Raw genomic sequence first — 22,845 nt, forward strand, 5'->3', positions numbered from 1 at the left:
ATTTCTCCTCTATAACATCAGGAGGATTCACACATTCCTCACTGACGAGACAGCACAGCTGCTCATCCAGGCTCTGGTCATCTCCTGGCTGGACTACGGCAACTCCCTCCTTGCTGGCACCCTGGCGTCGGCCATCAGACCTCTGGAGCTTGTTCAGAAAGCTGCAGCTCGTCTGGTGTTCAACCGCCCTAAGTTCTCCCACACAACTCCCCTTCTCATGTCCCTACACTGGCTCCCAGTAGCTCGCATCCAGTTTAAGACTCTGGTGCTAGCCTACAGGGCAGTGAAAGGAACCACTCCTTCCTATCTCCAGGCCATGGTCAAGCCCTACACCTCCGCCTGACCACTTCGCTTTGCTGCCTTGGGACGCTTGGTTGCCCCATTGCTCAGAGGCCCCTGCTGCCGATCGACCCGGTCACAGCTCTTTTCTGTCCTGGCCCCACAGTGGTGGAATGAACTCCCCACTGATGTCAGGACAGCGGAGTCGCTGCCCATCTTTCGGCGTAGGTTGAAAACTCACCTCTTCAAGAACTACTACCCTGTTACTTGCTCTTAGCACTTATTGTATTCACTCATTTAAAAAAAAAATCTCTTTCTTGCACTTTTACTTTAGCACTGGTTTTGCTCTTAGATGCTTGTTTTGAGAGAAGATGCACTTATGACCTCTGATGACTAGTAGTTCTCCTGATCTCCTACGTTAAATGCACTTATTGTAAGTCGCTCACTTTGGATAAAAGCGTCGGCTAAATGACTGTAATGTAATGTAACCAACATGGTGCATGCACGCTGCTCTACGGACAACAGAACTGATACTGGATGTTTTTGTCGTTTTGCTAAAATAAATTTCACTTTCGCTCCAAGTGTGTGGTTGTAACAGCTTCCTTACCTTTGCACTTGTAGCCTTGCTTGTAAAAGCCCCATATCTAGAAAGGAAAGAGCACAAAAACAAAAGGGCAGGTTGTTGGGTGCTTATTGGTGATGGGTTTTGCTTTTTCACTTCCATCTCAGACACAAGCAATATCACAACATCACAGGGGTGATCCCGTAATGAGTCACGTTTGAGCTATCGGGGATGGTAAGTTGATCTTATGTGGCACGAAAACAACCTAGTGACAGAGAAAGACGTTTACATATTGACCCAGGAGGATGTCAGAGGATGGTAGTAGGACTGAATGACACGTGTATGTGTGGTGTGTCCATAGGGGACGACACAGATGTGAGAAGTACACAAAATGATGGACTCAAGTGCATACAGAGATTACAGCGGGGGGGGGGGGCACAATCTCAAAGAAGAAGAAGAAACCAAGAGAAAACCAAGGTGGAGAGTGGTAGAAGAAGGACACACAGTAAAAACGTAGCAGCGAGAGAGCGAGCGAGAGAGGGGAGAGAGAGAGAAAGGGAGAGAGAGGAGGGGGGAGACAGAGAGAGAGTGAGAGAGAGCGGGGGGAGAGGAAAGAAACGAAAGAGAGGGGAGAGAGAGAAGGGAGAGAGAGAGAGAGCGAGGGGAGAGAGAGAGAAGTTTGAAGTTTAGTGTACCGGCGTGGCTGCCGGGGAACTGACATCAAGCAGGATGCATGGAGCCCACAGACGACGGGGGAACAATGACATGAAAGAGGTATCAGAGATCACAGAAAGCCCTGGCACATCTGAGGAGGCAGCAGATATCCTGACCTCTTCACACACACACACACACACACACACACACAGACACACACCCTTTGACACTGGTATTTATGCACACACACAAAAATACATGCATATTTGCAAAAACATACCTGGTTGCAACCAAGCACACAGCTGCACACACACACACACACACACACACACACACACACACACACACGCAAAAATGTGTATTAGCACACAGTGCGAAACCACAATCACAGCTGCAGGCTTTCGACCAAAGTAAAGTAGAGAACAGGTGCAACACCTCCATCAGAAACAGATACGACAGCGCCGCCTACACTGGCTGACCTTTAGTGCAGCTTAAGATGGCCCAAAACCATGCACTTCAACAAAAATCACCTTCGTGTCTCCCTCCGGTTTGATTTTTCTTCAAGTGTACTTGTGAATGCTGCTTGTGCCTGCACGACAGCGTTTCCAAATGTAAAATATTCATACTTCACCGTGTCGGTCCATCACCTGCAGGCACCTGCTCGCCTCGAGAAAGAAAATCACTAAAAACGTGTTGGGATGTGTTCAATAATGCATGTTTTTTGGACACGCGTATGTGAAACAGCCAATCATAATGAGTGAACCGAGTAAATTTAAGATAACTTACGCCGGCCTTACACCAACCAGCATTTCAGGCGAGTTCAGTGTGCAGACAAATTTACACCGTGGGAATAAAACCACGAGAGCTTCGCTGGAGCTGTGGCGCGCTCCTGTCATTTCGATCGTTGGGTGTAAGGTGGTCATAAAACTCAGTCCGAGCAGTCTGAAGTCAGTGTTTCCTTCATCGTGAAGTTCCGATAAAATCAAACATCTCATATCATCATCAGCCGCTTCCTCCGGGGTCGGGTCGCGGTGGCAGCAAGCTAAGTAGGGCACTCCAGACATCCCCAGCAACGTCCTCAAGCTCCTCCTGGGGGGATCCCAAGGCGTTCCCAGGCCAGATTGGAAATGTAGTCCCCTCCAGAGAGTTCTGGGTCTACCCCGGGGTCTCCTCCCAGTTGGCCGTGCCCGGAAAACCTCCAAAGGAAGGCGCCCAGGAGGCATCCTGATCAGATGGCCGAACCACCTCAACTGGCTCCTTTCGATGCGAAGGAGCAGCGGCTCTACTCTGAGCTCCTCACCCCATCTCTAAGGCTGAGCCCAGACACCCTGCGGAGGAAACTCATTTCAGCCACTTGCATCTTCCAACATGTCAAATATAATGGCAGGTCTTTAGACTCGGCTCAAGTTCAGTGATGTGAGCATTGTCCACAACCGGTAGGAGCACTCTTTCCAGCAGCAAACTGGGTAGCTAGCAAACCCAACATGGCGGGGACTCCACGGGGGTGCGGAAGAGGAAGAGAAAATGGTGGAGTTGTGGAGTGATCAAGAGTGCCTCTTTGACGCGTCCCCCCCGAACGGAGGAGGAAAAACCCTCCGTTTCTGCTCCATTGTTCCGACAGCTTTTCTTCCTGTACAGCTCCACCAGGAGCAGGATGGAAAATAATCTCCACAGGACTCTTAGCTGTAGTCTTGCAAACAGGGACCCTTCGAGATCCCCAGCCTGTAAAACCTTATTCTGTGACTAAAGACTCGGTGACCTATGACACGGTTGTATTTTCAACGTCTTCTGCTGTACGGTAGGCATTAATGGACCGACGTGAGAAAGTCCTCCTCCCATACTATAGTGTGAGGAGGAGCACTCTTCAGTCTTGGATCTGTTTGACTACAGTTGATCCTGGGCCGCTTTTTTTCTGGTGTGCCGTTTTTTTCCTTTTTTTTTTACTAAAGGCTGAATAACAGACATTGTCTGTTATTCTGGCCATGCAAACCTGCAGCAGGCGTATTCCCAGGACAGATCTGATGACGTGAACACGGACGCATTGTGCACGCCGAGGAAAGTTTTCCACCGACACTGGCCACCGGCTTTTCCAGTTTGGTTTTAAGCAGCAGGGGGCGATGGAGGGCGGGGCTCTGGCAGGACACGGGGCTCTGGCAGGACACGGGGCTGTTGATTTGGATTTGACACACTGGATGTGTTGAGTGGGGGGGGGGGGGTTAATTCGTGGCTTTCGGGGGACAGGACTGCCTGTCGGCCCAACAGCTGACCCTGCCAGCCCCCCCCCTGTGAGGTTTTTCCATATTCAAGCGCCCCGACATGAAACGCACCCTAACAGGACTGCAACAAGGCCCAAAAACTGTGACAGCCCGCTCTCACACTCTGATTTAAACAGTACTTTTCACCTAATATATCAAGTCATACAGACACTGGTGTTATTAAATCCCCACGACCCCGTGACCTGAGAAATCTATCATCGTGAACAACCGCTGTCTGCCGTGTCAGTGCAAGACGGCGAACATATCGATCAACCAATCGATCAGCCAGCCAATCAATCAACCGATCAATTAACCCATGTTACACAAAGCCTCAGTGAACAAGAGACGTGCCTACTTTTGTTTCTTCACAACAGGACAGAAAGCGCGGATAGCATGAGTTTCTGAGCACGGCGAGGTAGTTTTCCGTCTGCCCGGGAGCCGTTTCCTATAGCGCCATTTTTTTTGGAAAGCTGTCAGAATTTATTTTTTGTTGTTGTTTTTTTGCACCAGCCTGGCTCTTCCTATCACACAAGAGGCTGGAGTAGGGGGCTCTGTTTTGCACTCAACTTTTAAAGGTGACAAACAAGCCGGCGTTCACCAAGTCCCTTCCTCCATCCACACACACACATACACAGAGCGTGGACTCCGGGGGAGCTTTATTTTCTACCATAATCAGAAGCTGAGCCGCCGGGGAAGGCGGCGCTGCTCCGCCGTGTTTGCAGAGGGCCCGCTTTGTTTTTGCACCGCGTGCACCGAGTCGGACACAAGAGCTGCAGAAGCGGCGCTGCGGAAAAATATTGGTTTTGAACGAAGGCCAAGAGGAAAGTACAAAGTAGGCAGGGGAGGAAGTGGCTGGTATATCTACCTTGACCACACACACACACACACACACACACACACACACACACACACACACACACACACACACACACAGGGGCACAGTGTGCCAGGGTGCTTATCTCTCCCTTCTTTCTATTCTCAGTTTCCCTCCAAAAGGTTATGAAAACAACACAAAGCTTCCCTATGAGCATGTTTGCATGTGTATTTGTCTGTGTGTGTGTGTGTGTGTGTGTGTGTGTGTCTGTGTGTTAGCACGTGTGCGCGTAGCAAAACTGGACACTAATGTGAAATAATAAAAACCTTGCTGTAGTAGAAAATCTACAGAGAAAATGCGTTTCCTTCGGTTCACCCGCGCCTCGGGCCCCCCCCCCCTTATTTTTTTTCTCCCCAGTTGTACCCAGCCAATTACCCCACTCTTCTGAGCCGCCCCGGTTTCTGCTCCACCCCCTCTGCCGATCCGGGGAGGGCTGCAGACTACCACATGCCTCCTCCCATACATGTGGAGTCGCCAGCCGCTTCTTTTCCCCTGACAGGGAGGAGTTTCGCCGGGGGGGATGTAGGGCGTGCGAGGATCCCCCCAGTCTCCCCCCCCGAACAGGAGCCCTGACCGACCAGAGGAAGCGCTGGTGGTGCAGCGACCAGGACACACACCCACATCCGGCTTTCCCACCCGCAGACACGGCCAGTTGTGTCCGTAGGGACGCCCGACCGAGCCGGAGGGAACGCAGGGATTGGAACCGGCGATCCCTGTGTAGGTAGGCAACAGAATAGGTCGCTACGCTACCCAGCCGCCCCACAACAAGCCCATTTAACTGTGCTCCATTATTACCAAGAATGCAACCACAGCAGGCTGTGGTTGCATTCTTGGTAAATGGCACCACCCTAGCCAGACAGAGGAAGCGAGAGGGATGGTGCGAGAGCCGGAGGTGTTGTCACGCGCTGCCGATGGCTGATGTGACAATTAATAAATATAACGAGACGCAGACGGTTAATATAGCAGCATAACGGTGAAAGGTATGTTGCAGGTGTCATGGCCGTCGTAGGGGGCGTGTTTGAAATTCCTAAAAAAAAAAGAAGACATAAAACACCACATCGATCGATTCAGAGGAGAAAAAAAAAATCAACGTGTTCAATCATAAGGACAGAAAACCAACGCGGCGGATGGGCGTCGATACGTGTTCACAGCTTCGTTGTGTTCACCTACGTTTTGTCAGTCCATCCATCCATTCTCTCCATTATCCGACACGGGGGCGCAGGGATGCTGCAGCCTGTCCCAGCAGTCATTGGGCGGCGGGAGGGGAGACACCCTGGACAGGCCGCCAGGCCATCACAGGGCCCACACACACACACACATCTAGGGACCAGTGTTGTAGTCGAGCCACTAAACGTCAAGGCCGAGTCGAGTCTCGAGTCCCCAGTGTTCGAGTCCGAGTCACCAAAGAAGAGTCTGAGTCAAGTCCCCATTACCTGAGTCCGCGTCCCAGTCATCAAGATTGAGTCTGAGTCGAGTTCCAACAGGATTTGCATGAGGGTATGCACGTGACTCTGCATGTAGGTGGACCAAAGAAGAGTCTGAGTCAAGTCCCCATTACCTGAGTCCGCGTCCCAGTCATCAAGGTTGAGTCTGAGTCGAGTTCCAACAGGATTTGCAGGAGGGTATGCACGTGACTCTGCATGTAGGTGGACCAAAGAAGAGTCTGAGTCAAGTCCCCATTACCCGAGTCCGCGTCCCAGTCGTCAAGGTTGAGTCTGAGTTGAGTTCCAACAGGATTTGCAGGAGGGTATGCAAGTGACTCTGCATGTAGGTGGACCAAAGAAGAGTCTGAGTCAAGTCCCCATTACCTGAGTCCGCGTCCCAGTCATCAGGGTTGAGCCTGAGTCGAGTTCCAACAGGATTTGCATGAGGGTATGCACGTGACTCTGCATGTAGGTGGACCAAAGAAGAGTCTGAGTCAAGTCCCCATTACCTGAGTCCGCGTCCCAGTCATCAAGGTTGAGTCTGAGTCGAGTTCCAACAGGACTTGCAGGAGGGTATGCACGTGACTCTGCATGTAGGTGGACCAAAGAAGAGTCTGAGTCAAGTCCCCATTACCTGAGTCCGCGTCCCAGTCATCAAGGTTGAGTCTGAGTCGAGTTCCAACAGGATTTGCAGGAGGGTATGCACGTGACTCTGCATGTAGGTGGACCAAAGAAGAGTCTGAGTCAAGTCCCCATTACCTGAGTCCGCGTCCGAGTCATCAGGGTTGAGTCTGAGTCGAGTTCCAACAGGATTTGCATGAGGGTATGCACGTGACTCTGCATGTAGGTGGACCAAAGAAGAGTCTGAGTCAAGTCCCCATTACCTGAGTCCGCGTCCGAGTCATCAGGGTTGAGTCTGAGTTGAGTTCCAACAGGATTTGCATGAGGGTATGCACGTGACTCTGCATGTAGGTGGACCAAAGAAGAGTCTGAGTCAAGTCCCCATTACCTGAGTCCGCGTCCCAGTCATCAAGGTTGAGTCTGAGTCGAGTTCCAACAGGATTTGCATGAGGGTATGCACGTGACTCTGCATGTAGGTGGACCAAAGAAGAGTTCCGAGTCAAGTCCCCATTACCCGAGTCCGCGTCCCAGTCATCAAGGTTGAGTCTGAGTCGAGTTCCAACAGGATTTGCAGGAGGGTATGCACGTGACTCTGCATGTAGGTGGAACACACGTGCCTGCCCTTGCACGAACTCGAATAATGTTACGGTATTGATATAGCGATCAATATCTTATGCCAGATTATTAGGGCCTATTACAAAAAAAGAAAAAACAGTCTTTATCAATTAACAAGTCCGAGTCCTCATCTCCAACTTCCGAGTCCGAATGCAGTCAATGCTCGAGTCCAAGTCATCGGTGCTCAAGTCCAAGTCGAGCCACGAGTCCTGAAAATCAGGACTCGAGCCCAAGTCCTGGACTCGAGAGCTACAACACTGCTAGGGAAAATTTAGTACGGCCGATTCAGCTGACCTACAGGTCTTTGGGAGGAAACCGGAGCCTCCGGAGGAAACCCACACAGACACGGGGAGAACATGCAAACTCCACACAGAGGATGACCCGGGACGACCCCCAAGGTTGGACTACCCCGGTGGCTCGAACCCAGGACCTTGTTGCTGTGAGGCGACCGCGCTAACCACCGCGCCACCGTGCCGCCCCTCCTTCTCCTCATTATTGGATTTAAGTGCCGTTCCCAAGCCCCGTGTCCTCGAGAGCAGGAGCAGAAAGAGTGCACAACCTTACCTTTACAACACTGCAGGACCTGTACAACGGGCAGGTTGTCACCAAGCCCATTTAACCGCACTCCATTACTACCCAGAACGAAACCACAGCCCGACGTGGCTATGACTCAAGTAACTGGCACCACCCGAGTCAGACAGAGGAACTGAGAGGGTTGGTGTGAGAGCTGGAGGTGTTCTCATGCATTGCTGACGGCTGGTGTGACTAATAATGAGACGCAGATGGTTAACACAGCAACACAACTGCGAAGGCATGTTGAGGGTGTCACGGCCGTCACGGCTGGCATGTTTGACCCTCCTACAAAAGACATAAAACACCACACCGGTCGATATGGGGGGGGGGGGGGGGGGAGTCAGAAAACAAACACACTGACCGGGCGTCGATATGTGTCTAAAGGCTTCACCTACATTTCGTCAGTCTTGTCGCTAAATCTATAGAGGAAATGCCCCAAGAATGCTTTTACACAGATTCCAGGAGTGACCGACGTCGGGGAGCAAGGTGAACAGATGCCGAAACATAGAAAAAAAAAAAAAAAACACAAACACAAATACACAAATCCACAGGGGGCCGGTTTCCTCAGAAAAAAAAGATTAAGCCTAGTCCCGGAGTAAACGGACTTTCGTGGGGAAAAACCTCCACTCGAAATCCAGTTTAATCCGTGAGCGGGCTTAATCCGTGTCTGGGAAACTGTCCCGGGGTGCTTCTCTCCTTCTAAAATCAGAAGTGGCACTTTTCTTTCCACGCTCTCGTGCCCGTCGTAGTCGTGTACTCACAAAGCCGGCGCAGTGCTCGCAGAACGTGGGCTTGACGTACGTGGCCTCGGTGAAGGTGTGGATGAAGCCCATTTTGCAGTTGAGCAGAGAACTGGCCATCATGAAGTAGTCTATCATCTCCTCTCTGCTGATCTTACCGTCCCTGTGGAGGGCAGAGGAGGAGGGAGGGAGGGGTTCGGATGAGAGGGGAGGAATCTGACAGACGGCTGCCGTGCTCGTGTACTTTCTGTCACTGGTGAAGTGAAGGGGTGTAGAACCTGATAATGTAATAAATCCCCGATAATGTAATAACCCTGATAATGTAATAAAAAAAATGCACTTGAGGCCATTGAAAATGCAATAAAACCTGATAATGTAATAACTGCCAGATAATGTAATAACTTCCTGATAATGTAATAACTTCCAGATAATGTAATAACTTCCTCATAATGTAATAACTTCCTGATAATGTAATAACTTCCTGATAATGTAATAAAATGATCCAACTGAGAAAAAACGTGTGTGGAAGTAGCTTGGAGGTGGCTTTGAGGAAGAGTAGAGCATTCATGCACGTCCAACTTCGACCTGTCGGTGGCGCTAGACCTCTCGAGCTTGCGTTGCTCAAACAGTATCACCACTTGAATCCATTTATGGGTGGTCCGCTGTTAAATTATTACAATATTGGGGAATTATTACGTTATCAGGACCAGGGAAATGAAGGCTAACCTGATAATGTAACAACGTCCCGTTAATGCAACACATTATTACATTATTGGGAAATGCACTTTATTACATTATCAGGAAGTTATTACATTACCAGGAAGTTATTACATTATCAGGGAGTTATTACATTACCAGGAAGTTATTACATCACCAGGAAGTTATTACATCACCAGGAAGTTATTACATTATCTGGAAGTTATTACATTATCAGGAAGTTATTACATTACCAGGAAGTTATTACATTATCTGGAAGTTATTACATTATCAGGAAGTTATTACATTATCTGGAAGTTATTAGATTACCAGGAAGTTATTACATTATCAGGAAGGTATTACATTATCAAGTTTTATTGCATTTTCAATGGACTCAAGAGCAGATTTTTATTACATTATCGGGGTTATTACATTATTGGGAATTTATTACATTATCAGGTTCTACAAGGAACAGAGGGTCCCCTCGCTTGTCCCCCCCCCCCTAGTGGGCCTATTCGCCACATGCTTGCACATGTTTGGCATGGCAGTTATTTTGGGTGTGTGAGAAAAGCTCCCATTGCCTCCCATATGTGCGTTGTACATCCCAGGAAAGGTAAACACGTGATGAGAATACAGTGTCAGGTACATCATGATGTCAACTAACGAGTCATGCAAATGACTGAACATACACACAGCTTGAGCTATCCATCCCTGGAAGCAGGTTTTTCAGCAGGAATCAATGGTTTCATGAATGCAGCCTGAAACGTTTCTTTAACCGCTCAGAGAAGTCGCCCCCAGCTTGCGTAAATGTTCTGACTTGGCGTCGGCTCAGCACACATGGAGTGACCCTAAATAACGGGATCGCGAGATTTTACGCTAACGTTGCTCTCCAAGTTGCTTTCTGACGTCTGGTGTGCCAATGATTTCTTTTTTTGGACCCCCCCCCCTTTTTTTTCTCTCCCTAATTGTACCCGGCCAGTTACCCCACTCTTCCGAGCCATCCCGGTCGCTGCTCCACCACCTCTGCTGATCCGGGGAGGACTGCAGACTACCACATGCGTCCTCCCATACATGTGGAGTCACCAGCCGCTTCTTTTCACCTGACAGTGAGGAGTCCCCCCCCCCCTGAACAGGCGCCCCGACCGACCAGAGGGGGCGCTAGTTCAGTGACCAGGACACACACCCACATCCGGCTTTCCCACCCGCAGACACGGCCAATTGTGTCTGTAGGGACGCCCGACCAAGCCGGAGGTAACACGGGGATTCGACCCGGCGATCCCCGTGGTGGTAGGTAACGTAGTAGACTGCCATGCCATCCGGACAGCCGACTTGTGCATTTTGACGTGGGGGAGTTTGTCAGCATGGAGCCTGTATGAGGGCACGCTGCAGAACTTTCTGTAAAGGTTTTACAAATGCCCGTCTTCGCCGATACGAAGGCCTGAGTGGTAGTTATGTTAATATTGACTACTACGACATAGAAAGAAAGCATGCCATCTGACTATCATGTTCACCACGGTATCCAATGATGTGTTTTCCCTTCACTGGGACAATATAATGTGTGAAAAGGCAGAAGACAAAAGTACTTAGCTTGGTTTTCTGGAAAACATGTTTTACACAGCCCGTTGGAGTGGAGCGGTGTTTCATCACTTCTTTGGTATGGCAGCGAATTTGGGGGGGGCAACCCGGGAACCGCCGCAGCCGGGACGCGAACCCGGGTCTCCCGCACCACGGGCGACAACGTTAACCGGTCGACTAAAGGGGCCGACTCGTTAGCCAAGGGCTACCGGTTACATTGGTGGCAGCGGTGGGATCCGGAAGTGTGCAGAAAATAACCGGTTACATTAATGTAAGCGGTTATTTTCTTGCCCGTAGCGGGATTCGATACGGGGTGTACTGCACCACAAGGCGACATCACTAACCGCTCGGCTAAAGGGTCAGACCCGTTAGCTAGGGACTAACATGTCTTATTAGTAGTTTACAGTCGCCACCCTCCCCGGAAGCGCGCCCTCGTGCTTTGTTCTTCCCGCGCTCCGAAGAGACTTCTGAGGATCTGCACACTTCCGGATCCCACCGCTGCCACCAATGGAACCGGTTATGTTCTTGCCCGGTGCGGGATTCGATACGGGGTGTACTGCACCACAAGGCGACGTCACTAACTGCTCGGCTAAAGGGTCAGACACGTTAGCTAGGGGCTAACGTGTCTTATTAGTAGTTTACACTATCTATCACCGACTTATGGTAAAGCAATAATGATCAACCTCGCTCTCGATTCATGAACGCCTACGTGACAGGAACTGACGTATTTTACGTCAGTCAGCGGTGATTGGCCCACCAGAGAAGATGCAGCGGCACTTCCTCTCTCGTCGACCAACCAGAGAGAGGCATGAAAGATAGCCGACTAGCAACAGATAGCAATCAAACAGACGGCGGAAGTTATAGAGACTGCCACATTAATGAATGACCCCGAGAGGCCTAGTTATGGTCCTTACTGGTTCTTGTCCAGTTCTCCGAACTTGCTGAGGTAAGGGAAGTTGTTCCTGATGGCTTCAAACTCATCCCTGGAGATGTGGCCGTCCCCGTCGGTGTCAAAGTTCTTGAAGACTGACTGTAACCGAGAGCATCAGGAAAACATCACCCTCAGTGTGAAATCCAGCAGATCAATCATGACCTTATATTCCAACTTAAAATTCAAACTACTCAAGGATTTAGATCCCCGTTTGTTACCCTTTGAGAAAACTTACCCCAGAACATAAATATGCAAAACAAAAAAAACCTTTCATTTAAAACAAATTCCCTGTTGATAATGATGCTGAAATAAGTAAAGCTATAAATACATTTAACATGTTTTTGATCAGCGTCACCCAGTTTTTCAAGACTATTCGCACTCTTCATTAGTTACAGCCTGGGGTAGGGGTGTATCCTGATAATATTGCTTATTGTCTTGCAGTGGTGTTATAGCGGGATGAAATTCGGACACTGTCATATCGTCATACACGATATTGTTGTCGCAGTTAATGAAAATGAGAATTAAGTGCCTCAAATTGCTCATAAAAAAGGTCTGAACTATTTGAAGGAATTTTATTCGAAATCTGGTTTTGGTTTGATATAATTAAAATGACCAAACAATTCATTAGGATAAACGTAAGTAGAATTCTTAAACATGGCATTTTTTCATCTGTAAGAAGATATCATGATATATATATGTATATATATATATATATATTATTATTATGGAATAGATAGATTATAGATTCTATGTGATGATATTGTTCCAGGTTACCCAGCACTAGTACGGACTGCTTCAGTAAATCATGACTGGTTCTTTTTGATAATCTCATTACTGGACCCTCAGAACACATCACTTATATGAAGGAAACCAAATTAAAGGTCCAAAAAGTGTTTTATACAACTGTTATGTAAATTTGGTGCTACTCGATAGCACCAAATTTAGGGCTGGGCAATATGGCCAAAAATCAAATATCACGATATTTTTGACCATCTACCTCGACATCGATATTTTGGCGATATTGTCGAGACGACTATTGGTGCGCTCGCAAAATATTTACACAATGACATTTTTGATAAACACTCATTAGCAATGTGGATATGATGTACAAACAGGTGGAGATGAATAACATAGCAGCTAGAATAGTCTAATAAGTTCAGAAAATGTTATCTCTTTACTCTAATGCCGCCTTTAAAACCAGGGAAAGACAACACGTATGTCATATCGCGTATTACGATACCCAAAATCCCAGATGTTATCTAGTCCTATATCGCGATATCGATAAAATATCGATATATTGCCCAGCCCTAGTAGATAGCGTGAGTGAATTTGCCGTTGGGCTTAAAGTCGTCTGGTGTCTGCAGGTATGCTAACTCACCTCCACCATCTTCTCGATGTGCTTCTTGATGATCGTCGGATCAGCGTTGGGCTTCACCGACACCGCCCACTCATCAATCATATTGGGCTTGGGCTCTGGCGCTGGGGCAGGGCTGGAATTCTGTTTAACCAGTTCGATGAAAGACTAGATAAGATCGCTAGCCAAGGGAAGCAAAAAACTGTCACCGTGCATCAGAATAACAATAGCTCTCTCACACACACAACATGACTGAAGGGCACAGAGGGGATGTACACATCATGGGAGAACGACTTCCTAAAGGTTTGGTGTATACATAGCTGGAATAATTCAGGTATCAGTGAAGAGAGGGGATGTCGACCGATAGCAACCCTTGTAAATGAGGCCTGGACACCCCCCACCCCCCCACCCCCCGGTGCTCACCACTGGTTTGACGCTACGAGGTTCTCTCTGTAAAGACATCTGGTAGATCTCCTCCTCTGTGTGGTACTGGTCTAAAGACACCTGCACAGCACAAGATAGAAGAAACAAGTCAGCGGCATAATGTCATTTGATTTTTCTTTCTTTTCTTTTTTCTTTTAGACCCCCCCCCTTTTTATTATTTCTTCTCCCCAATTGTACCTGGCCAATTACCCCACTCTCTTCCGAGCTGCCCCGGTTGCTGCTCCACCCCCTCTGCCGATCCGGGGTAGGAGGGGGCTGCAGACCACCACATGCCTCCTCCGATACATGTGGAGTCACCAGCCGCTTCTTTTCACCTGACAGTGAGGAGTTTCGCCAGGGGGACGTAGCGCGTGGGAGGATCACGCTATTCCCCCCCAGTTCCGACTGACCACAGGAGGCGCCAGTGCAGCGACCGGGACACATCCCACATCCGGCTTTCCCACTCACAGACACGGCCAATTGTGTCTGTAGGGACGCCCGAGCAAGCCGGAGGTAACGCAGGGATTCGAACCGGCGATCCCCGTGTTGGTGGGCATATGAGAAGCGTGACGTTAATCTGCAGGGCTCTCTACGGATTTGAACCACCGATACAATAGACTATCATCTCCCAGAGAGGCTCTTCATTGTAGCAGCGAAACAATAGAGGAATTTTCCATGGACACAATAGGGATACTATGGCAACTGAGAAAAAGGTGGAGACTATTTTTGTTCCAGCTCACACATTGCAATCAACCGCCGCGTATAAACTTCTCTTTTTGTCCATTTTTCTTTTGTTGGGCGTTATGACCGTGTTTCCTGAGTTTTATTGGTTGTGGGGGTGGAGGGGGGGGTAAGTGCAGAAGGTTAAACTGTTTTTCTTCTCGTCTCCCCTGAATCAAAGGTGGGTATCAGACATCGGCGCTAAGTGTTTGTGTGCCGCAATACCGAGGATGTAACAACAGAATCACCCTCATCTGAACACGACAGGGGCATTGTGTATCGGGTTTGTTTGCTTATTTAAGCTCCGCACAGACATCTCATCGCCTTGCTTCGAGGACGTTATTGACGCCCCCCCCCCTTTTGTCCAGCAACAATCCAAGCTCGCCGCAAGTCAGATCCAATTTTCCAAAGGTCCCCTTCCTTTTGGAAACCCGCCGGGGACGCTTTCTTTCGACTGGCCCTGGAAAGAAAGGGGAGGATGTAATCTCCCACCAACACCTGCAGACACACTTCTTAATTGATCTCATGGGACCGGTTCAGCTCGAGAGTCACCTTCTTAAAATTGAGAAAACTCTTATCTGCCTCCGCCAAAGACCACCTGCCGTCGCACGAACGGGTTTAGTTGGAGGCTCGAGACTCAAAGAACTTCTCCAGCGGACGGTATCCAAAAATAAAATAAAATAAGGTAAAATAAATTGAAATCCCCAGCTTCCGTGCCGAGGAGCACAGGGCATGATTACTTAGATCAATCCATTCAGCATCTCCACACTGAGGCAAGCCTCCCTTTAAAGATTCACAATCAGCCTTCAGATTGCTCATTATCACAACTCGCCACTACGTCAAATGTAACTACCTCAAAACATGATTAGACGAGAGTGACTGGAAACCAAGGAGCTCGCCTCACCTCTGAGACACAGCCGCGACGAAAAGGGAGGAAAAACCCTCGCTAATGACACTTTATAAGTCAATTTGGGAGTCAGCTCCAGGCCTTCAAATAGTGCTTCATCATCCCTCGTTTTATGCATAAGGCCTAAGAGGAGAAAACACCTTGATGTGGAAGCAAGTGCTCAACCCGAGAGATCGAAAACAAAACAGAAAAGCAACACTTTCTAAAAACACTTTCTGATCCCCCGACCACTCTACCAAACATTGTATAAATTGCAGTCTTCGTTAGAAGCTGCCCCATCTTCGGCCCTGAGATCCTGTTTCTTTCTTCACCCGTAGACAGTGTGGGGCAGAGCCTCTCCCGTGTCATGGGTGCACCGACTCTTTTGATCATTGTGTAGCGCACCTCCTCCAGCGTGCAGCCAAATCTAGACTCACATCAAGAGGATCAGATAAACACCCTCGGTTGACAGCTATTAAAATGGGACGGAGGGCTCTAGTTTCCGGGTCACGGTGTAGTTGGAGGCGCGGGTGGTGCTAGTTCACGGCGCGAGTTGATGTAGGGGGTGGCCAACACTTTTTTTTGCTCATTTCGGTTGCAGCCATCAGGCGCAACGGAGGCGCAGTTGTAGAAGGGTTGGATTAGAAGGAAGAAATGATCAGTAGGAGCGGCGGGAGCTGTCTCCAGTTACAGCCAATCAAACCAGTTCCTCTCAGCCTCTATGAAAGCAGCGCACGCTCTGTCATGGCGAACTGCCAGTTACGTAATGGACGGCGGAAGTCCAGACCGGCTCAGGCAGAAAAGCTGCTCCCCGGAGGAAACCGGTGCTCACACAACAGACATTAACACCAACTCCGATGTGATATGAGATAACGCATGATTAATTTGTGCGTCTGCATAGCGTAGCGTAGCATTTCCATTCCGTTGCCTACCAACACGGGGATCGCCGGTTCGACTCCCCGTGTTACCTCCGGCTTGGTCGGGCGTCCCCACAGACACAACTGGCCGTGTCTGCGGGTGGGAGGCCGGATGTGGGTATGTGTCCTGGTCGCTGCACTAGCGCCGCCTCTGGTCAGTCGGGGCACCTGTTCAGAATCCCCCTGGTGAAATTCCTCACTATCAGGTGAAAAATAAGCGGTTGGTGACGCCACGTGTATCGGTGGAGGCATGTGGTAGTCTGCAGCCCTCCCCGGATCGGCAGGGGGGGGCGGAGCAATTACCGGGACGGCTCAGAGGAGTTGGGTAATTGGCCGGATACAACTGCAGAGAAAAAGGGGCGTACAAAAACCCCCCACGTGATTATTTTGGTGGGCTACTGTTTAACGTGTCTTAGTTCTCGCCAGCGTCTTTCTTTCCCGCGCTTTCACGGCAGGAGACCTTAAATAGTTGTGATCACGGATCAATTAGCCGAGGCAATCGCTTTGTTCTTTCAGGTTGAATGACTTTAATGAAAATATTGAAATCCCCGCCGCCGTGTTGTTTTCCAGTGACAAACATGGACTGTTTTATGTTGGAAGACAACGATACACGTGAGTTTCACTCTGTGCCGTTCTTCGCTCAACCCTGCAGAATGGACGGCTAAAGCTTTACTTGCTTCCTCACTACTTTATTAACACAAATCCTTCAGTCACACTGTACTGAAGCCCGGAGTCATAACTATCTTTCTATCAGCTAAATCAATTGTACTGAGGAAATATAGGTATGACTCTGGCCTTCGGTACAGCCGCCCCCTAATTCGCTGTGCGTAATTAGCTATAACCAAAAATTAGAAGCTCAGAGTCAGCTCAGGTCTCAGCTGAGGAAATATAGGTATGACTCTGGGCTTCAATAAACACATACAGTTCCGTTACTTTCAGCTCTAGCCAGCGTCACTCAGGGTCTGTGTCACACTCTAATTGCCCCCCCGGAACCACAAACTAAGAATAACGATCCCGTTGTTACAACGTGCAGCTTTTTTGTTTCGTGATTAAAAAGGTTTAGGCGAGTAGTCATTAGCTTAATTATCCACGCAATAGGCCAACATAACATACGCGAAAGTGGCATGTGTGATTTTGAATAAATCCATGCTCAGCTCACCTTCGCCTGAAGCCCGCAAACTACCGCACAACGCCTGCGTCTGTGCTGAGATGTGCTCTGGCCAGGTGGAGACACAGGCGCAGGCATAATATTTGGTTTTATTTGACGCCGAACTAGCGCTGCATCACCCGATTTTGACTGACACACCCTCTACTGCGCCCCCACGCCCGTTTAGGCGTAAGCGATGTCACGGCGAGCCCTGAAATTAGTGGACGCACCCGGGCGAGAGAAAAACCACCTTGTGCCCAACGAAATTGTCGCCACGTCTGCGTTAGCAGTACCGCCGGCCATGCACCGTCTGGAAACTAGAGCCTGTAGTGGACCAGTAGGCACAGAAACCCTGATTACACCTGGCATTAACATGCGTCTGGGGGACAGGTCTCCGTACAGGTGTGAATGCACCCAAGACGTATTGGGAATGCATTGAAATCCTAACGCTCAGAACACATTCGTAGGTGGTCTGGGCTAAATATGGCCACATTCCTTTAGCGGTGTGTACGCAAATGTGTCCTGGGCCACGTTGAAGAACTGCCTATTCAACTGACAGATTGCCCATGCCTACCTACGTACCTGCCCGCTTGCCGGTCAATTTCAGTGGTCAATCAAGAGACGCATTCTAATGCCAGGTGTGAACTGATACACTGAGAGCTGTCCACTTGTGACCAGATCACCCAAGACGCATATTAATGCCAGGTGTAAACAGGGCCAGACAGCCCCTGGTGAGGATCCCAAAGTGATATCCTGAACACCTATTGCTCTGTAAGTGCAGGTGGCGGTGGAGTTGTGACTAGCATAAGGTAATATGGAAAATATCATGATTGTGACAATCGATGGACTGGCGGCCTGTCCAGGGTGTCTCCCCGCCTGTCACCGAATGACTGCTGGGATAGGCTCCAGCATCCCCGCGACTCTAAGTAAGGCTAAGCGGTTTGGATAATGGATGGATGGATGGATCATATATATATATAAATCAATATATAATCAATCTTGATTATTTTGCTCCTTATTTGTTGAGCACTTTTCCCACTGTTGAGTGTTTCTTTTAACAAAGTTATACTGGCGGCCTGTCCAGGGTGTCTCCCCGCCTACCGCCCAGTGACTGCTGGGATAGGCTCCTGCATCCCATGACCCTGAGAGCAGGATAAGCGGTTTGGATAATGGATATATATATATATATATATATATATATATATGATTACATATGCAAAAATACCATCAAATTGAACTGTGTAGCAGCCCTTGTCATGACCAGCAAAGGAGCTTATGTGCACTAACCGTGAGCAGGTTGACCAGGTCGGTGTTGGCGTCGATGTTGGGTGACGTGGCCTGGATCAGGGCCAGCTCCTGGAGGATGCCGTACAGCTGCTGGGTCTTTGCGAGGTTGACCCGCGTCTTCTCTTTGTCGGCCCAGTCCGGCAGCGCCACGTGCACCGCTATCAGGTCTTTCAGGTGCACGCCCAGGATGGGAAACCGGAAGCTGGAGCACTCAGAAAAGCGCTTGCGGTAGTGGCTGTAGTTTCCACATGACGTCACCAGCTCTACGAGTTCATTGAATACCTGATGAAAGACGGGAGAGAGAGGAATGAGACTGTTTTGGAGAGAGAGGTTGGGGTGGGGGGGTGGGGGGCTGGAGGGATGACGAGAAACAGTTGGGATAAATGGCAAACAAGTGGAAAATGGGAAGTTCTTTTCCTTATGGAATTAAAAGAAAAGAAAACAGAAACGTTTGATGCAGACGGACTTGCATAGCCAATATGACCAGTTACTGTAACTCTCCCAACTGTTCATATTTCTGAGAAGTAGCCGTGTAGGAGTGAAAGACAACTGACATATAAGGTGCTCCGAGGCCTCCAAAGAGAAGTTGTGGAATACAAAATGAGAGATACAGTATCACTAAGTACAACGTGTACTGTCTAGACTAAACAAACTGTGGTCGTGTTTTGGGACTGAGTCTTCATCAAGCCATAAACAAATCAGCTAGCTGTTCCCACAAGAGGTCGGCCCATTAAGACAGTTCATTCACCTTGTTGGTCTCTGCGCTGATGTGGGTCTGTGTGTCTTTGAGACGAGAGATGGAGCTGTTGCTGAGGCCGCCCACCACCGCCATGAGTGTGTTGAAGTTCTGCAGCTGCAGCAGCTTCTGTAGATGGAGAGGGTGAGAGAGAGACAACGAGAGAGAGAGAGAGAGAGAGAGACTATTAAAATTGAGGGGGACAGATATTTCAAGAGAAGACGCGGTGTGTGGGTGTGTAAACCAGTGCCAAAGAGGATTTAAGACAGTGGGAAAGAAAGAAAGAAAGGAGACAGAAATTGTAAGAAAGTGGTTTTGGGTGCACCATTATATTAAAAAGGAAGTTAAAAGGATTCAAAGAAGACAAGTTGCAAATTCAGGCAAGAGGTTTGAAAAACATGGATATTTGCTCCAAAGCCCTAGATACAGATTAGCAATTAAACTCACTGCTCATAATTATGAACCTTATTTACTATGTTTCCTTTAGGCTATTACTATTCCCAAATAAATGCTCCTGAAAGAGAACCCAGAGCCGCTGAGCGTGCACTAACCAAAGTCTGCTAATACTTGGTGAATGGCGCTCTGCAGGGCTCTGTGTTGCCCTTCAGCCCACGCGGCATCTTGCTGGAAATCAATAGGGTCTCAGCTGTGTGGGAGGGCTGCCAGAGGGCATCATATTATTCAGCTCAAAAAGCCTTTTGAATCAATTGGTAAAGCCTGCATGGAAGTCAGCGCATTGTTGCGCAGTGCAGGTTAAACTAAACTAAATCATTCATTCATTCACTGCACCCATTTAGCCCTTTTCTTGGCTCTTCAGAGGGCAGCATTGTCTGGGGATCTTGACTTCTCCATCACCAATGTGTGTGGCAATCACCTGGATGATGTCATGGCTGCCACTGTGCACCAGAACACTCACCACACAATGGCTATATGGGCTGAGGAGACAAGGATTTGAACTCAGTCAGTTCAGTCGGAAGGGATGACTAGGTAGCCTTGACGCCAATGAGCTAATTGGGAATTTAGTCTGTGATGTCTGGCAATGGCCTCCTCATTGTAAACGGGGTTCCAGGATCTTCTACGACAACATCGATTCAATGCCTCAGCATCCGTAACTTCCCCGAGTCTCTTGTCACCATACAGGAGCATTGTTGCAGCCAGGTCTTGTGGGCAGGGTGCTCCCTTCTGGACAATAACACCCCTTTCCAATAGTGCCTTACCGGTGGGCTCCAACTCGTAGTCTTGCAACCACAAAGCCAAAGCTTTATCAGAATCAGATTTATTGGCCATGTCCGATTATAATAAAGCTTTGGATTTGTGGTTGCAAGGTTACAAGTCGGAGCCCACCGATAAGGCACTATTGGAAAGGGGTGTTATTGTCCAAAAGGGAGCACCCTGCCCACTGGACCTGGCTGCACCAAAGCTTTTTGCGATCACAAATCCAAAGCTTTACAAATGTTGCCACACTGCAGTACATCTATGTAGGGTTGGTGATGCAGCTGGCGGTTATCTGGCCCTGGGAAAGGTTTCAGCGGGAGATGCCGGAGACACGGCGCACACTTGATCCTAAAATAGTGTGAAATGAAGTGAAAGGAGGAATTTTGAGAAAAACGGGGTCATCAGTTACACAAACTACTCATACATTCTGGGTCCCGCATCGCACCAACAATCCTAACGACCAGCCGGTTTAAGTTCCACTTTGCTCCACATTCATCTGAGCGTATGTATAGAAATAATCTAAGGGGGGGAAAAAAGAAAGAACCCCCCCCTCCATTCCAAGATGCGAGAAGAACTCTGGCGGCTTTAATGAGGATGTTGATATTTGGAGAGGAGGATAAAGGATGGAGATCAGGAAGGAGGGGGACGGGAGGGGGTCGTTCTTAGGCCTCCTGCGGTCAAGCTGTTGCAGCCGTTCATTTCAAAAACAGGAACACGCAACGCGGCGCACAAGGGATCTTTACAACACGCCAACCGTGGCTTTTTTAAAACGTGGAGAAACTCAAAAAACTCCGGAGAGCTCTACTGGGTTCCCTTGACACGAACCCCGCTGAGTTGTTTGAGCAGCGGCGTTTTCTGACACACGGGGGTGGCAAAACCTGCTGGGACCCCCCCGGTGAATAAATTATAAGTGGTGGAAGATGGTTTTGGAGATTACCGAGAGATTAGTGTGGAGAGACTGCTGGCTCAAATTCTCTTCAAAACGTCTTTCTACGGTTGTTCGCCCTTCACTTTGCAGCATCTGGTGCACGAGCGGTCCCAGGAAATGGCTGACCCGGCACACTAAAGCAAACGTTATACCCTGACTCCATCCGAAAGGGGAGTTTCTTGGCAGGGAACGATTGATAGACTTCAGACATACGGTCACTGAACCCTACAAGGCGGGGACTTGGCAGCTTCATGCGAATCACAGGGAGCGAGATCGATGAACTCAAGACGGAGGACAGAGTAGGGGAAGAGTGAGGTTAGGGTGACAGCCATTTTGACCTGCAGATGACCGTAGAAAACCCCGTCTGACGAGCAAAGGAAGGATAGAGGGAAGAAAGGAAAGAAGAAAGGAAAGGAGAAATTTGCAGACGGGAGTTCAAAAGAAAAGATGAGAATGGCGTAACGTCCACCTCTTGTGATTTATTACCATAGGGCCCGAAATAATCTGACCTGCATTATGTGTGAGGTGAGGTAGAGCCCGACACAGAAGAACGGCGAGAAAATGTGCCGTCACCTTTCTTGTTCCCTCTCTACACCTCACATTTCCCATACAGCTTTTCGGTCATTTCACAGCTTCGGTTTTTTTTTACAACTAGTTTCCTTTGTCGTCCTTTCGGAAATTCTCTTTCTGTTTGTGGCAACTGTCAGACAAATATAACCCCAGCAGGAAAGACATTAAAAGTAAAGACAGAGGGCGTCCGGGTGGCGTAGCGGTCTATTCCGTTGCCTTCCACCACGGGGATTGCCGGTTCGAATCCCCGCCCTGCCTCCGGCTTAGTCGGGCGTCCCTACAGACACAATTGGCCGTGTCTGCGGGTGGGAAGCTGGGATGTGGGTATGTGTCCTGGTCGCTGCACTAGCGCCCCCTCTGGTGAAACTGCTCACTGTCAGGTGAAAAGAAGCGGCTGGCGACTCCACGTGTATCGGAGGAGGCGTGTGGTAGGCCTGCGGCCCTCCCCGGATCGGCAGAGGGGGTGGAGCAGCCACCGGGACGGGGTAATTGGCCGGATAAAACTGGGCAGAAAAAGGAGGAAAAACTCCAACAAAAAAAAAATTATATATATATATATATATATATATATATATATATATATATATAAAGGCTCTCTGGACATGGTAACAACTCATACCCACCACAGAGCGGGTGGGATACATCCCTGAGGATCGCCCACCCTTTCCCCCGTCACTCGGGACTCACGAAGCAGCGTCATACCGTGCTGGTGTTGACCCGCGACGTTGCGAAGTCCAGACGGTGAGAAACACCAAGCAGAAAGTCGGACCGCGCTCCACGAATGAACGACAAAAAAAGACCCAGCATGTCTGCCCACCCCGAACCGTCCAAGCTTCCGCATGAAGTATAATCGTTGTAAACGA

General features: G+C 49.1%; 1 protein-coding gene across 2 annotated transcripts in view; it reads right to left on the minus strand.

Moving 5' to 3' along the window:
* Positions 1–22,845, minus strand: part of LOC130130411 (RAS guanyl-releasing protein 2-like) — a 58,697-nt gene that overhangs the window by 12,177 nt on the left and 23,675 nt on the right. For both annotated transcript variants that reach the window (XM_056300107.1, XM_056300106.1), the window contains 7 exons: positions 19,282–19,398; positions 18,534–18,815; positions 13,577–13,657; positions 13,178–13,297; positions 11,783–11,898; positions 8,619–8,760; positions 887–923 (listed from right to left, as the gene is read on the minus strand). In XM_056300107.1, coding sequence (XP_056156082.1) covers positions 887–923; positions 8,619–8,760; positions 11,783–11,898; positions 13,178–13,297; positions 13,577–13,657; positions 18,534–18,815; positions 19,282–19,398 — 895 coding nt within the window. The remainder of the gene's footprint in view (positions 1–886; positions 924–8,618; positions 8,761–11,782; positions 11,899–13,177; positions 13,298–13,576; positions 13,658–18,533; positions 18,816–19,281; positions 19,399–22,845) is intronic.

The sequence above is a fragment of the Lampris incognitus genome, chromosome 20 (assembly GCF_029633865.1).
Source record: "Lampris incognitus isolate fLamInc1 chromosome 20, fLamInc1.hap2, whole genome shotgun sequence".
Lineage (NCBI taxonomy): Eukaryota > Metazoa > Chordata > Actinopteri > Lampriformes > Lampridae > Lampris > Lampris incognitus.